Source organism: Crotalus tigris, unplaced genomic scaffold, assembly GCF_016545835.1.
Source record: "Crotalus tigris isolate CLP2741 ecotype Arizona unplaced genomic scaffold, ASM1654583v1 scf7180000023829.5930981, whole genome shotgun sequence".
In the NCBI taxonomy this organism is placed as follows: Eukaryota; Metazoa; Chordata; class Lepidosauria; order Squamata; family Viperidae; genus Crotalus; species Crotalus tigris.
In genome coordinates, this window is record NW_024100213.1 from 2,387,042 (window position 1) to 2,403,911 (window position 16,870).

The 16,870-nt window shown below is 36.7% G+C and overlaps 1 protein-coding gene across 7 annotated transcripts in view; it reads left to right on the forward strand.

Moving 5' to 3' along the window:
- The window catches only part of PLXNA1 (plexin A1), a 452,635-nt gene that overhangs the window by 361,480 nt on the left and 74,285 nt on the right, over window positions 1-16,870 (forward strand). For all 7 annotated transcript variants that reach the window (XM_039321819.1, XM_039321814.1, XM_039321820.1 and 4 more), the window contains 7 exons: window positions 750-870; window positions 5,457-5,593; window positions 8,798-8,965; window positions 9,964-10,057; window positions 12,778-13,014; window positions 13,772-13,915; window positions 16,044-16,278. In XM_039321819.1, the coding sequence (XP_039177753.1) occupies window positions 750-870; window positions 5,457-5,593; window positions 8,798-8,965; window positions 9,964-10,057; window positions 12,778-13,014; window positions 13,772-13,915; window positions 16,044-16,278 (1,136 nt within the window). The remainder of the gene's footprint in view (window positions 1-749; window positions 871-5,456; window positions 5,594-8,797; window positions 8,966-9,963; window positions 10,058-12,777; window positions 13,015-13,771; window positions 13,916-16,043; window positions 16,279-16,870) is intronic.

Here is a 16,870-nt window from a genome sequence, read left to right on the forward strand (position 1 = left end):
TTGAAAATAAAATGTATCTTTGTAGGGGGGGCGAAGAATGATTTTTCACTACATAGTTTGTATTAATTTAAAAGTCCACTTTTAAGTACATGTTTACAGAGCCACATTTTCTAAAGCTGGTCAATTCTGGCTAGCCACAGATATTCTGTGTACTATGCTCTTCAAATTTACCTAGCTTAAAATTATATAGAAAAATACAGAGCCAGTTTAAACATTAATAGGATGTAATAAGAAAAATCAATGTAGGATCATTTAGTGGGTGTCTTTCTTTTCACTTGTAGATAGTAAATCAAAATACAAAGCCAGAAATGCACAGGAATATTTTCAACTGTTTAACTTACGTATGTGTATTATATTACATTACATTAATACATACTGTGAGAGGATGGGGGAAGAATGAAAATAAGTGGTTTTTTTTTCTTTTTAGTTGTGTTAAATTTTAATTGATTCCCTACTGAGTTAAATTATGCTCTCCTTGTAATATTTTATGTATTCTGCAATTTTAATCTGCCTATTGTTCAAACACCAATTTGATGTATTCTAAGACATAATTTGCTGAAATTTTTAAATGACATTTAATTAAAACAACAACAGCCCATCAAAATATAATAACAAGATTGAAAGAAAGAATCAGGAACATCAGAAATATTTGGATTAGGGATATGCAGGGCTGGTACACTTCATATATATAACAAGAGCACTAACATTTCATCTGTTTGTAAGACATTCGATTGGTTTGCCCTCTATAGGATCGTCTGTGAGATTGGAGAAGCCAGCCCCAGCAAAATTCAAGATGCTCCTGTAGAAGTGTGTGTCAGAGATTGTTCCCCCAGCTATAAGGCTATAGCTCCAAAAAGCTTCACTTTTGTGGTAAGGTTAAATATTAGACATTTGCCTTTGCCATTTCATCTCCCTCTAAATCCCACTTTTGCCGTACGGATTTACCTTAATTTAGTAGTCCCCAACCTTTGCAGCTTGGCGGCCCAGCTTGGGAAGAGAGAGGAACTGGGTTGCGCAAGCGGTAGGCCGGCACGTGCACACATGCAGCCCGACTTGCACGAGTGGGGGATTTGTGCGAGCAGCGGGACAACATGCATGCATGCAGCTCAACTTGTGCAAGTGGCAGGCCAGAATGTGCGAGTGCCTCTCAGCCCACCCTTGCACAGGTTGAGCTGCATGCATGCTGCCCAGCTACTCGCATGGCCCAGTTCCAAATAGACCACGGCCTGGTAGTGGGGCTGCGGCCCGAGGGTTGGGGACCCCTGCCTTATTTAGTTGTTTTTCTATCATAAGCCCTTATACTATTTTCATGTTTATTATTTATAGGTAGACAGCATATTAATTTAATTGAAATTATATCCTAACCTTTGTAAAATATGCACAAATGGGATGCCAAGAAATAAATTACCACTCAATCTGTTCAGCCTTAGAAGATTCTTAGAAGAAGAAGAAAATGAAAAACACATTGAAGTAAAGGATGGAAAACCAGATACAAAGTAGGAAATATAAGAAACATACCCAAGACCCATAAAGGACTCAAATACCTATACAGAATGCTCAAAGTTTAGGGAACAAGCAGGATGAAGTTGAAGTACTAGTACATGAAGGTAAATATGATATAGTTGCCATTACTGAAACATGGTAAGATGAAACTCATGACTGGAATGTACTGATGGAAGGATACAAACTATTCAAAAGAAACAGACCTAACAAAAGAGGAGGTTGAGATCACTACATCTCTACAGAAATCCACAAAACCAAAGATGAAAACCTCCTAGAATCCATATGGGTCAATATAAAATTTTTTTCTTTTATAACGACATTGCTATAGGTGTATACTACAGTCCACCCAACCAAGCAGAAAATTAAGATGAACATTTGGCTAAACAGTTAACAAATGTATGTAGGAAATATACCACAGTAGTAATGGGAGACTTTAACTACTACCCTGATATCAACTGGGAGACAAACTCTGCAGCAAGTGGGAGATCAAACAGATTCCTAACCAACCTAGCTGACAACTTTGTCAACCAAAAGGTAGAGGAGGGAACTAGACGAAAAGCTATACTGAACCCAATTCTTACTAATAGAGAAGAAGTGATAGAGGGAATTGAAGTTGCCGGACATGTGGGCCACATATTGAAAGTCAATATAATGCAAACACAAGCAATAGAACATAATCCAGCCATTGTCTTAAACTTCAAAAGAGCTGATTTTAACAAACTCAGAAAGAGCCTAAGAAAAATTCCATGGATGAAAATCTTAAAGTGGAAAACAACAAAAGAAGTGTGGGAAACTCTGAAAAATATATCATAAAAATCCAGTCCACCAAAATACTACTGAAAAAGAAAAACAAGAAATCCTAGAAGAAACCAGCATGGCTGCACAAAGATCTCTCTGATAAACTGAAAGACAAAGAGGACAAGTACAAAAAATGGAAAGACGGACACATAACTAAGGCAGAGTATCAGCAGACAGCCTGAATCTGCAAAGATGAAATCAGGAAAGCAAAAGTTCAGAATGAACAAAGACTTGGAACAAAAATCAAAGATAATTTAAAAAAAGTTTCTTTCAGCATATAAATAACAGGAAAAAAGGCAAGGAAGCAGTAGGTCCACTTAAGAGAGAAGATGGCAAGGAAGTAACAGTAGCAGAGAGAAAGCAGAACTGCTAACTCATTCTTTGCATCAGTCTTCACGCAAAGAGAAACTATAGCCCAACATACCAAAAGCCTAACTGTAAAAGACAGACTAGAAATAAAAATAAGCAAGAAAACATTTAAAGAACACCTATCTGATCTTGACAAATATAAATCACCAGGACCTGATGGATTACATCCCAGAATTCTGAAGGAACTATACTATACTTGTACTATATCTTTCAAAAATTCTGGAATACCAGGGAATTACCTAAGGATTGAAAAGAGCTGATGTGGTTCCCATCTTCAAAAAAGAAAAAAAGAAAAACAGACCCAGGAAACTACAGACCAATCAGCCTAACATCAATACCTGGGAAGATACTGGAAAAGATAATCAAAAAATAGATGTGCAAACATCTAGAAACAAAGTTATAACTAAAAGCCAACATGGGTTTGTTAAAAATAGATCATGCCAAACCAATCTTATTTCATTCTCTGAGAGAAAATGACTACGTTAGTACTGTAGACCAGTGTAATGCTGTGGACATAGTATACTTAGACTTCAGTAAGGCATTCGACAAAGTAGACCACAACCTACTTCTTACTAAACTAGAAAAATGGATAGATAACATCACTACCAGATGAATTTTGATTATTAGAAAAAAGATGTTGAGACTTTGGAAAAAGTGCAAAGAAAGCAACTAAGATGATTAAAGACCTGGAGACAAAAATATATGAAGAATGGTTGCAGGATTTGGGTTTGGCTAGTCTAGAGAAAAGAAGGACTAAGCAGTATTCCACTATTTGAGAGGTTGCCACAAAAAGGAGGGGGTCAAACTTATTTTCCAAAGAACCAGGGGGCAGGACAAGAAACAATGAAAATTAATCAAGGAGAGAAGCAACCTGGAATTAAGGAGAAACTTCCTAACAGTGAGAACAATTAACCACCAGAACAGTTTTCCATCAGAAGTTGTGGGTGCTTCATCACTGGAGATTTTTAAGAAGATACTGGACAATCATTAGTCTGAAATAGTATAGGATCTTCTGCTTGAGTAGGGGGTTGGACTAGAACAGGGCTTTTCAACCAGTGGCACGGGTACCACCTGTGGTACATTGGCACCTGGCAGGTGGTACACGACCATCCTAGAAAAGTGGTAGCGGGGGAGGGAAATGAGCTGAACTGGTGGCAGCACCACACAAACCTGAGCAAGAGATGGCTGGAGCTGCAGGGCTGTCAGGGCTCAGCAGAAGCACCAGGATCAGTGCCAGGCTCCAGTTGGACCTCGGTGCTGATCCTGGTGCTTCTGCTGAGCCCTGAAGAAGCACCAATCAGCTGGAAAGCAGAACTGATCCTGGTGCTTCTGCTGAGCCCAGAAGAAGTGCCGATCAGCTGGAATGTTGCAGCATCTCCAGGGTCTTGTGATTTACATTCAGCTTGGCAACTGATTCATATTTATGATGGTCACAGTGTCCTAGGGTCATGTGAAGTGACCAAAACCTGCTGCAACCACCCAGTAGATGGGGGAATAAAAACTAAACACTCCCGCACCCCACCTACGCTGCCAATCCTCAAAAGAAATACTCACAATAATGAAAACCTCAGACAGGAGGAAGAGCACCGCCGGGCGGGCAGGCAGGTGTCTTGCTCGGCTGTGGCTTGGGGGGCACTTTTTCAGTACCACTCTAACTTCGAACAGTCACTAAGCGAACTGTTGTAAGTCGAGGACTACCTGTACTTTATCACTTTTCTCCTTTTTGGGGGGGGTCATCAAGTTTTTGACACCTTGCGACTGGTGGTACTCGGATGTTGCCATATCCTAAAAGTGGTACAATGGGTGAAAAGGTTGAAAAGCCCTGGACTAGAAGACCTTGAAGGTCCCTTCCAGCTCTATTCTGATTCTGATATTCTGATTCAAGACATTTTTGCTCGAACTGGGATTCTTGTGTGATTTTTAACTAAGAAGGCTTCCAATCTCATAAATATGACTGGAGCAGTCATTAACAAATTTAGATTGGACAAGATCAAGATTTAAACAGTGGTATCTCAAGGATGGGCTGTTTCTTTTCACTGATCTAAAGCTTGGCATCTGCTGATAGCAATGTTTCTAAAATTACTCAGAACTGTGAAGTAACTAATGAGACTTTGGTTGGTTAGAATCGTTTGTCAGTTACTAAAATTTTCCTGTACAGCATTTATTGTTAAACAGGTGTTCTCCAGCTAGTAGAGGAGTACAAATAAAAATTAGTTCTCAGAAGCTTTTCTCCCTGAATATATGGCAGTTACAGCTAAAACATTTAAAAAGCATCAATTTGCCTATCTGTCAGGCACTGTAATATATGTGCATATGCAAATGTATAAAATTATGATATATTTACCCAATATTTTAATGTCTTGCTTGTTTAAAATTGCTGAGCTTTAGCCAGTTTAATCTGTTTTTAATTTTTAATTATAATCTTATTATTCCTTTAGTCTCCTGCTTTATTTATTTATTTATTTTTTATAATTATGTATTTTATCTTATTATGAAGTCAAAGAAACTAGTTGATTGAGAAAGTGTACATGTACAAACAATAAGAAAAGTATAGAAAAATAATTGTATGTGACTTACCTCTGAATTATCACTGATACCCTCCTAACTGATTTTATGTTCTGAGTTTAACTATGCATCATAGCAATGTGATACCCCTAGTGCCTGAGTTGTGAAGAATTTCCCATTTTTACTTAGTTGCTTATAAGTCTTTCCATAGTTCCTCTTGTTATGCTTGTGCATTAAGGCTGTCTTCTGAATGCTGTGAATGGACTGTTTCCCTTTGACAGGTTCCTACCTTCTCACAAGTCATCCCAGATCGTGGGCCTCTTTCTGGGGGTACCTGGATTAGCATCAGAGGAAGACATCTCAATGCAGGAAGTAACATCACAGTAACCATTGGAGGACAACCATGTGCTTTTGCAGGGTGAGCTTTCTTGGTCTGGGATATAAATGGTCATCAGGCACCACGTAGAGAGAAGAATGGCTTGAATGCATTGAACTAATCAATTACATATATGCACTGGGTATCAACATTTGTACAATGTGTAATAAGATAATGTTCCTAAGGAGCCAAGCAAAAAATTTCTGTGTAGCTTGTGGAATTTCTTTTCATGGTTCATTAAAAAAAAGAAGAAAGGTCAAAGAATGATTTCCTTTTCCTTATAAAAAGCACAAATCCCTGAGCCATGAAGTGGATAATTTTTAGATTAGGGATGATAATGGAGCTGCTCTTTAAACATTTTTGTACAGTAATTACTGGTTATCAGCCTTAATCGCTTGCAGCCGCTGCATGATGGAGAATGCTCCAGAGTTGTGCCAGCTTGAAGGACTGTGTGTTTTATTTTCTTTTTACATTAACTGATAATTTTAGCAGAACTTCCCAAGGAGATTAGAGGGAGTGGGTGGGGAAGGACCAGATACAGAGATTAATATTTTACTTGTAGAAAACCTATTGTAAACGGTTTAAAAGACAGCCAGGCCTGGAATTTTCTCAAGGAAATCCTGATGTCCATTCCACACTATTTCCATGTGTAAATTTAAATTTATTGCTGTAAGGAAATTGAACTAATGAAACTGAGAGTTCATGTGATACTATTGAATTCATATTACAATTTACCAGTAGTTCAGCTTTTTAGTTACAATCTCTATCCTTCGTATAAGTGAGATTCTATAACAAACAAGGAACCAACTGGGCATTTCTATCTATGCTTCTTGAGAAAAAGATACTCTTGATGCCTATGTAGGAGTCTTCCACAACTTTACAGTAGCACTGTAGTTTCAGCCTTTTTGCAATTTTTCTGTTTCCCCTCGGTTTATTTTCCTTTGTACTTACTGTATTTTTTAGCATGCTCCGCTCTGCAAGGACATCTTCCAGTTTAACATTTCATTGGATTTCCCAATTTTCTTATAAGTTTAAAATATCTTTCCATAGGCGTATTAGATGCAATGTTAAATTATCTTTCTTGCACACCCTTCTTTGAAGAGGGAGAAGTAATAAATGTTTGCATCCATTGAGAATTTTTGTCAAAGATAAGTCTCCGGATCATTTCTCTTGCTTAGGTCCCATGTCCGCCAGCTGTGGAATCAGTGCTGCTGTTTCCTTGCCTAGTGAACTTCTGGACCGACCAATTTTTCTTGCTTGCCAGTTCTGCTATTAGAGGAAGAATCCCCAATCTTACAACGGTCCAGGGTTGCTGTTAAATTAGGTGGCTTTAGAAATCTAAATGATAAATAGTCCACCATCTACAGCTAATATGGTTTCACAGTGTGGATTTCAGAAAGGATAATTTGGAAGAGGTCAGAGGAATATATTCTTTCTATGCTGCTCCCTTCCAGTTTACCCTTTTCGATGCCAAAAGATGATGGATCAGAATCAATCCAGTTCTTACTGCTATCAGATTGAAAGGAATATCGGAGGAAGAGGACTTTTCTTGCTATTCTGTTATTGCTCTTTCTGGTCATGGATCAACATAACCTCATCCTTAAACACCTATTAATTACATTCTCAAAGTACTGTGATATTAGTTACATTAAATCCAAAGTATTGGTTTTTGAGAAGAGTAATAAACCACAGTCATGAGATTTAGATGATGATAAGTTGGAGCAGGTTTCAGAATTGGGAGCATTCTCATTCATAGTTTTTCCTTAGGTATTTTGCTAATAAGGCATCTGCCACTAATTCAGTGATTCTTAGACCTTTCCCTGTTTTGTCCTTAAAAACCCAAATGACTGAAAAAAGGGACTCAATTTTGATGTGGTCTCAATCTGGGTTAAAGGAATTAAAGATGATTATCATTCATTAAAAGCCCAATTCCATTGTGTTTTGTTTCATGTTCTAAGTTGTGTTCCCAATATATTTTATGTTATTGGAAACAGGTTTTTGCCCTTTTCCAATTTCAGCCTGGTTAGTTACTGTTGAATTATAGTTGAGAAAATGTATTTTTAGAATATCTGTTGGTCTTTTGGTGCTAATCCCCTTTAGAGAATTACACCGGTACTTAGATAACTTTGTTAGCAGACAAAACATAACAAATAAATATTGATTTGACAAGGGTATCAGATTTAGATTGTTCCTCAGCAAATACTCAAATTGAACTGAGGCTTTTTAGATCCTGCCCATCAGGATTTGCAAGCAGCAGCTAAAGTATCTTACTCCCCAGTATATTTTGAAATAAGATAGCAGAAAATCTTTTACCTTATATAAAGGCATACAGCTCTTCATTTATTTTTCTCTTTAAAAACATGGAAGCTCATATTTTCCAGGAAATAAAGTAAATAAATAAATATAAATATAATTAAATATTTATTTATATTGTTTATATAAGTCTTCCCATACTCTTCATTTTCAAATACCTTTTTAAACTTTTTTAAAAAAGAATATTGAACATTTATCCCTTTAATTAGGTCGAAAACATTGTATAATAAGAACTCTTAGTACAAAATTGCTGGTGAAAATTAAGAAAACATGTTGTTTTCCCATTGAGATAGGCCAATACAAACTGAATGAATGTTTGAATCTTGAAAGTGTTAAGGGACTAATATGCTGTCTTTAAAATGTTGGTTATTTCTGTTCGTTTTAATTGGTGTTACACCCTGAATTGCATGTTAAGTAGTCAGCCATATAAATCTAAGTGATAAATAAATAAGAGAAAGGAGATCTTCAGGCTACTACAGCCCCATTTTTAGATACTCAATGATGTATTTTCTATTTGCATTTTCTTTTGAGGCTGCTTGTGCAAGATGATAATTCCACTTAGCACCCATATGTAGACTCACAATTATTAATGGCATTAAAGACCTGTTCACTATTGATTTAGTCATGTTGCTATTTGTATTCTTACTTATATATTTCAATGAACCAGTTTTAGCTATTGACTCATTTTTGCAAAAAGCTGACTGACAGTAAATATTGGGAGCTGATAGTGAGCAGGTTCTGGTTTCATTACCTGACAGTGAAGATGAAAAGTAGACGATGGATTGCCTTAAGTGAAACAAATTGCCTGCTTGGTAGAAATGGAATATTCAGTTTGTTTGGTATCATGGTATACCATGGAAAAGATGCCTGCTGTCTTAAACTTAGCAAATGACGTTGTTTTCATTTTTTTCCCTTTTCCCCTGTGTCCCACAGGAGAAATGCTGGTGAAATCCAATGTAGGACCCCATCTGGTCAGATTCCAGGTAGTTCAGCCATCCTCATTCATATAAACCGGGCTGTGCTTAGCAGTTCTGATGTTACATATTATTATACTGAGGATCCTACAATTCAAAAGATAGATCCTGAATGGAGCATCAGAAGGTAAAATTGAAGATAATAATTTCAGAATAAAATTATCCATTTTTGGTTGATGTAGTTTTTTATGCAGTTTATGTTTCACAGAGAAAACTACTGAAAAATATTATAACTTTTTTCATAAGCTATTTCAATCAATACTGTAAGGTGAAGGCATGGTAGCTATAATATGTCAGTTGGACATAAAATGCTGAATATTTGTTGTCACCCTTCATTCTGCACATCTAATTCTTGGTAGAAGTTAATACCAAGAGTCAAAAGAAATTTCTACAAATTAGGTTTTCTATCTGTTTTGTATTTATTTAATAAGTTATTTAGGAATATTTCAGGGAGATATTTATGAATTATTGTTATAGTATATATCTCTTTCTCACAATAAAGATGTACTTTGTGAAGCATTTGGGACAATAGACCTTTGTTTTTGACATAGGTTTTCTCACAAAATATCAATATGAAAGTGAAATTGTAAGATTTGAAGTAAAAAATATATTATTTGTTGTGTTTATACTAGTAATTAATGGACCCATATCAAAAGAATTCAGACAATGCCTGGGAAATATATCCTTCTGTATCTAGCTTTTGGGTTCCATGCAGAATTCCAAAATGAACACTGGAAGGAATAATGTATTTCCTGTCTGGAAATTGGCATCAGTTAATGCTGTTAAGACCTGATATTATCTTACTTGGGAGTAAGCCCTATCCTACTCATTTGTTGGATTGTACTGTAATATGAAAAAAGGAAGAACTATTCTTCTTCTTAAGAGTCAAAGCTTGATATTGGGCATCCTTGGTATGTTGTGGAGATTAATGGAACTCAAGAGTATTTATTTTTACCCATCACTGCCTAAAATAACTCACAAAGTCATTGTTTTTCCCAGCATGAAGTTAAAAGAACATGGAGCTGCAAAATGTTGGGATAAAAGGAATGCTTTGTTTCATTGGGTTAGGCTGCCTGCACTCTTTTCATTAGGAGCTTCAATTGACCTCTTCTGTTTGCTTCCTAGTGGTGGGACATTGTTGACTGTGACAGGGACCAACCTGGCCACTATCAAAGCACCCAGAATCCGAGCCAAATATGGCAGTGCTGAGAAGGAGAATGTAAGTAAACCTTCACCCAGCTTTAACCCAATGTAGTATTCTCTGGTTGTTTTAGGGATGCACATTCTGATCTGGAATTCAGAGAGTTTGGATCCAGGATGCCTGAGCTGCCATGATCAAAAGTCTGCCTTTGACAAGTAGACAATATGTTTCTAAAGACTTCAGAATTTCATGAAAAATGTAATTACCTTGGTTGACAAGCTCAGTTGTTTGTTGCATTGTTGTCTCAGGTAGAGCATAATTCAGAAATCTTTAGAAAAACTTTGGATATCTTATACCACAGTCAATATTTAAATGGTGCAGGGAGAAAGAATTTGTTATGCCCCTCCAAATAAAGATTCATATTCATAGCTTGAGAAATGAGAACAGTCTACTTAGGATGTCTTGGATGTGTTCTCTGATGCAGAAAGAATTAGGTAAAATCTACATAACTAGTATAGCAGAAAAAATATTGTGTCATCTTGTACTTTTTAAAACAATATCCTTCATTGAGAACAACACTTGCAGTGCTATTTTTGAGTTAAGTTTATTGACCACAGGAGAGAACAAAGAGCCAATTTGGTTTAGTGAGTAAGGCATCAGACTAGAAACCAGTAGGCCATGAACTCTTTGTTGTTGTTAATTTCAGAGTTGTGTCTGACCCATCGTGACCCCATGGACAACGTTCCTCTAGGTCTTCCTGTCCTCTACCATTTTCTGGAGTCCATTTAAGTACACACCTACTGCTTCAGTGACTCCATCCAGCCATCTCATTCTCTGTTGTCTCCTTCTTCTATTGCCCTCAATCTTTCCCAGCATTAGGCCCTTCTCCAGTGAGTCCTTCCTTCTCATTAGGTGGCCAAAGGATTTGAGTTTCAACTTCAGGATCTGGCCTTCTAAAGAGCAGTCGGGGTTGATCTCTTCTAGGACTGACCGGTTTGAACGCCTTGCAGTCCAAGGGACTCGCAGGAGTCTTCTCCAGCACCATAGTTCAAAGGCCTCAATTCTTTGGCGCTCAGCCTTTCTTATGGTCCAACTTTCACAGCCATACATTGCAACTGGGAAAACCATGGCCTGGACTATACGCACTTTTGTTGGCAGGGTGATGTCTCTGCTTTTTAGTATGCTGTCTAGATTTTAGTCTGCCCTTAAGCATGAAGCCAGCTGGGTGATCTTGGACCAGTCCCTCCCTCTCAGCTCCAACAAACAGACAATGGCAAACACTCCAAAAAACCTTGCAAAAAGCCTGAAACAGATTTGTCCAAGTAGTCACCAAAAACTGACTTGAAGGCAAATAACACTAATAACAGCAACAACCACAACCATGGCAGTCTTCAAGTTTGGGCAATGGTAATTTAGTTCATTCATCAATCTCTACTTGAAGATTGATATCTAAGCAATTTTTTGCATTTTTTATCTCACGTGACACAGTACATCCGGATTTTCCTGAAATTAAAGTTTTACTTTCTGTTGAAATAATCTGAGTTCATTTATGCTGGCTCTTTTCTGTTTTGTACATTTGCTGGAGAAGTATGCCATTGCATCTAATTAAATTATTATTCAATTTAATCTTTCCCTTTCCCCTCCAAATCAGCTGAACAAGTTGGAAATGTAATTGTTTAATTTATATCTTCTTGGAATGACAATAGGAACAAAGTCTAAAAGGGTATGAAGAAAAAGAATATAAAATACAGTAGTTTAACCAGCATATCTGATTCATAATAAGATGAACATTTGAAAAAATAGGAATCTTACCAGAAGCATTTTCTCCTTTTTTTGAACATAAAGAATAAATGCAGTACTTTGTTATACTTCGACTCAGTTAAGCCAGCAAAAGCTCATAACAGATTTTTAAATGTTGGACAGTTTCAAAAGAGATTTGATATACTTAAACTGATGTACTAGGATATGTCATCAGAATCTCTTGCCTTAGATAATAGCACCATGAAATTTAATATTATTTAGGTCAGTGATTCTCAACCTCAGCAACTTTAAGATTTGTGGATCAACTCCCAAAATTCTCCATCCATTCCCTATTAATTTTAATAATGTTTAATTAATTAAACAATTCACACTAATTTTAATTAATAATTAATTTAAAATTAACAAGTTAACAATAAAAAGAATACGCACTTCTGAGATAGATAATTATTTTATTCAGGGAGGAAAATATACATTTCTTCCTAGGAATTAGTTATCTTTGACAGTGACCTTGCCATATATGGGAGTTGTGCCAAGCTTAAATCTGTGATTCCCCACAGTACCATGGGGCCTGCATGCTGTTTAAGAATCTGAATAAATTAATTATTGGCACAGCTTCTGGTCCAAAAGAAAGGTTACCATTTTGGAGTTAGAATGCAAGACACTCCACACTTCATTCAATTTCCTGGTTCTGAAAATTTCCCCTGCCTGTTGCTGTCAAGATACCCCTCTTCCCCACCATTCCAATGGATCGCTTTACTGTCCCCTCCATATAGTGACTGGTTCCTGTTTTTAATATATCCTTGCTATAAAAAGGGAAGGAAGTTGCTGTCTTCCATGTTTTCCTATTTCCTGACTAGTAGAAGCACAAAACAGCTACTCAAAGAGGACAGAATGATAGCAGTAGGGGGACCTGCTTAGTAGTGTGAAAAAGTTAAGAAGGGTGTGGCACATAGCTTGGGAAAATTGGTTTTTCTTGGCAATAAGATAAAATTAATGAAAGAGAAAAGTGGTTAAGCCTGCTAACTTTTGCCTTTCAGAATTGTACAGTCTACAATGATACCACCATGGTGTGTTATGCTCCTTCCATTGATAATCCAGTCAAGAGCCCTTCAGAACTTGGGGATCGACCAGATGAGATTGGCTTTATTATGGACAATGTCCAAGCCTTGTTGATCATCAACAGAACTAACTTTATCTATTACCCAGATCCTGTCTTTGAATCTTTGCCATCTGGTATGTTGGAGCTCAAGCCAAGTTCTCCTCTTATTCTCAAGGTAATAATTTGTTCAACTTCATTTCTGCAGGTTTTAGCTCCTCGTCTTATTAGATAAGTACTAGTTACACTGTTAGGTTGATATAGTGTTGTTCAGAATTCCCAGACCAATTCAGGGAAGGCTTTGTCCATTAAGCTAGACAAAGATCCTGGTACTCATAATGTACAAGTGTAGGATTAAAATTTAAGTGCTAAGAAGAGAGAAAAAAATCTTGATTGATTCTTCCCATTCCAGTGTCAAAGACAGGAGAGGGGAACCACTATAAGTACATAATCACTCTGATCAATTACTGGTCTTTTTCCTCGTCCAAGAATAAGCTATTGAACCTATCCCTTCAGTGGTTTGATACCTTTTCTTACAATTCCTCATGCTTCCTTTTCAAAGCTGAACAAAATGATATGAATTAAAAAGATAAGGTTGACTATAGTAGTAGCCTTGAAACAGAGAGATTGAGTTCTAGTCCATATCCATAAAAGCTGTCTGAGTAACTTTGGGCCAGTGATTGTCTCATTCCAACTCACCTCAGAGGTTTATTGTTGTGGGGAAAATAGGAGGAGGAAGGAGTATTCTGTATGTTTGCCAGATTGAGTTACTTATAAAGTAATAAAGGTGGGGTAAACATCAAATAAGTATGTAAGTTAGTAAGCAGGTAAATAAACCTGGCATGCTATTGTGCCGTGGGTCACAAAGAGTTGAACATGATTAAGTGACAACAACAACAGCAACAACAAACAACCTACTTTTATTCTTTTTAAAGGGCCGTAACCTACTGCCACCTGCACCTGGTAATTCCCGGTTAAACTACACTGTACTAATTGGTGACACTCCATGTGCTCTTACTGTTTCTGAAACTCAACTGCTCTGTGAGTCGCCAAACCTCACAGGACAACATAAAGTAACGGTAAGGCAAGTCAGGCCTGCCCCTGTTTTGTGCTTTTGTATTACCTGGACAGGCTTATAATAAGCCCCAAGTGCTTATTTTATTTTTCTTGCTAAAAGAATTATGAAATTATAAAGATTGCAGAATATAGGCATTGTCCTTTGAATTTTGTCACTCTTCCCTCCTTCCCTTTCCAAATATAAATTCTGCTATTTGAGGAACTATGCTGTTTATCTATTTGTAGCATATTGCTTGTTTAGTTTTTAATATTGATTGTGTGCTGTCAGTTTGGCGTTGAATTTTGGCAGCCATAGAAACAGACCTTCTCCAAGATAATTTGTCCCCAGCCTGGTCCATCAGATCTTCCCATGGTGTACCTTTCACTATTGGAAATGAATCTGTTTACCTTGCTACTATCATCCTCTTCTTTATCATTCCACCTTTTCCAGCATTATGGATGTCTCAAGAGAACTGGGTCTTTGGCACAATATGTTCAAAATATGATAATTTCAGTCTTGTCATTTATTCCTCTAATGAAGGCTCTGTGTTGATTTGTTCTATGACCATTTGCTTCTTTTCTTGGATATTCATGGTATTTTCAGGAGTAAAAACCAAAGTTTAAAAGAATCAATACACTTTCTGTCCTTTTACTGCACAATCCAATTTTTACTTCCATAGATCATCATTGGGAAGGTCATTATTACATAATTCTGAAGTAATTAGGTTCAGATATGTAATAGCATCCAGTATTTTTTCCAAGGATTTCATTGCTTCTGAACCAAGTTCTTGTTTGCAGCATATATATTCCACTTAGAAATTCCTAACTGCACTTGAGGAAGGAATGCTGGAGTAATTACACAATTCAATTACACAAATCAACTACTAAGTGGCTTAGTAGTTCCCAAATTATGATGTAGATCGTAATATAGTCACCCTTCAGATTCTCATTTGGTGATTTTGCACAATCCTTGTTTCAAAATTATCACTCAAAAATTTACATATTATACAAAATGGCATGTGTTAGAAAAGTTGCTTACAAAGATAAACAGAGTTATGCATAAGTTTAAAACAATCATAATAATGTGGCTGCTTGACAAAATTGACTTATATCTGTGTTTATGCAAAACTTAAATGGATCATAAACTTGATTTAATTTTTTTAATATTGTTGGCTTCAGAGGGAAACAGAAAAATGTTATTTATCTCTGATTTTTTTTTACCTGTTCTTTCTTTGTACACAACAACATCTATATGAATTGTATAAGATTAGTTTTTAGTACAACAATTCTGACTTACCCTGGAGTTCATTATAGCCTTGAATTTTTGAAAAGGACCCAGAACATTTCTTCCTCCAGGTCTCTCATCCATGTATTATTATAATGTTATTTGAATGAGATATCAGACTTGATGTTTACTCCTTTCAGGCATCAGCAATTGCCTGCATATATCTATATCTCATCTAATCTCCTTTCTGGCAGCGTGAGACTTAACCTACAGTATCTCACCATTGTTTTTTCCTGCTCTTACATTTGCTTCCCTCTAAAGATAGCAGCCAGCGTTAGCTAGAAGATGGGCATAGTAAGGGTACAACAGACTGTAGTAATAGTGTTCTGAATACAAAGAATCTCTGGGCTATTTATTAGAATAAAAATCAGTGTGGCAAGTATATTTATAAAGGAAAATATTTGTAGCTCAAGGTTGACATGAGGAGTCCTTGGTGCTCTCTGTGCTTACTTGTTTTCTTGCACAGGTTTCATTACCCAAACATCTTCGGTGCTGATGATGATATTACCTAGTTTGGGTAATGAAACATCTGCAAGAAACAAGCAAGCTCAGAGAGCACCAAGGACTCTGCAAGTATATTTTTCTTCTTAGTGATAAAATATGTACAAATTAAAAGAAGGTGCCTTATCCTGCAGTGACAATAGATCTGACCACCAGTTGGAAAAGTATATGTTGATAATGTCCTTATGACAATAGTTCTTTTCAATATTTTGAAACTGGGCAATCTCCTCAATTGCCTGACTTGAAAATATGCTCAATTTCCTTGTCTACTAAATAAATAAAAGAGAGAATAAAAGTCTTCCTTTGGTGTAAGAGAGCCCCAGTTGAGATAGTATTATGTGTTTTTCTCCCTTTGTGTCTTCCAGATTAAGGCTGGAGGGTTTGAGTTCTCTCCAGGGACACTGCTGATCTATTCTGACAACCTGTTGACTTTGCCAGCCATTATTGGCATTGGTGGAGGAGGCGGTCTTCTCTTGCTCATCATCATAATTGTCCTTATTGCATACAAACGAAAGTCTCGAGATGCTGACCGTACCCTCAAACGTCTCCAGCTGCAAATGGACAACTTGGAATCACGTGTGGCCTTGGAATGCAAGGAAGGTGAGGGATGCCTGCTACCATTCTGTCATTTATATTATTGTCAGTCCATTATTATAAGAAGAAAAAAAACTGCAGGTAGAAGCTGGTTTCAGCGTTCCCCACTACAGCACTGCTTTCTTTTCCATTTTCTTTGTTTTTTTTAAAGCACCAAACATATCACATTAGTTACTGAATGAATGAATCTTCCACCATCATGGGTAGATTGAGGTTTCCTTTATGGGCCTCTGTAGCATTCTACCCAGTTTAGTTTCTGTGATTTAGTTGTTTAGATAACACTAAAACTTCTTTCCTTCAGAAGACAGACTATTAGATTTGCAGGCTATAACCATGTGAAACAATCACATCAGATAGAGATTCTTTTTCTCATATCCACATCCTATAGTTTCAACTGGCCATAAAGCAATGCATAAGTTTAATTTAGAATTTATTTTCATTTATTTATTTTTTAATGATTAATCCATATAATGCAAATAATTTTCTGTAACGGAAACAAGTCAAGTTTTTTCTGTAAGCTATCTGGATGATACATTATCTGGAAACCACAGAACCATACAATTTTCAGGGAAGAAGATCAGAGTAGAAATGCAATGTT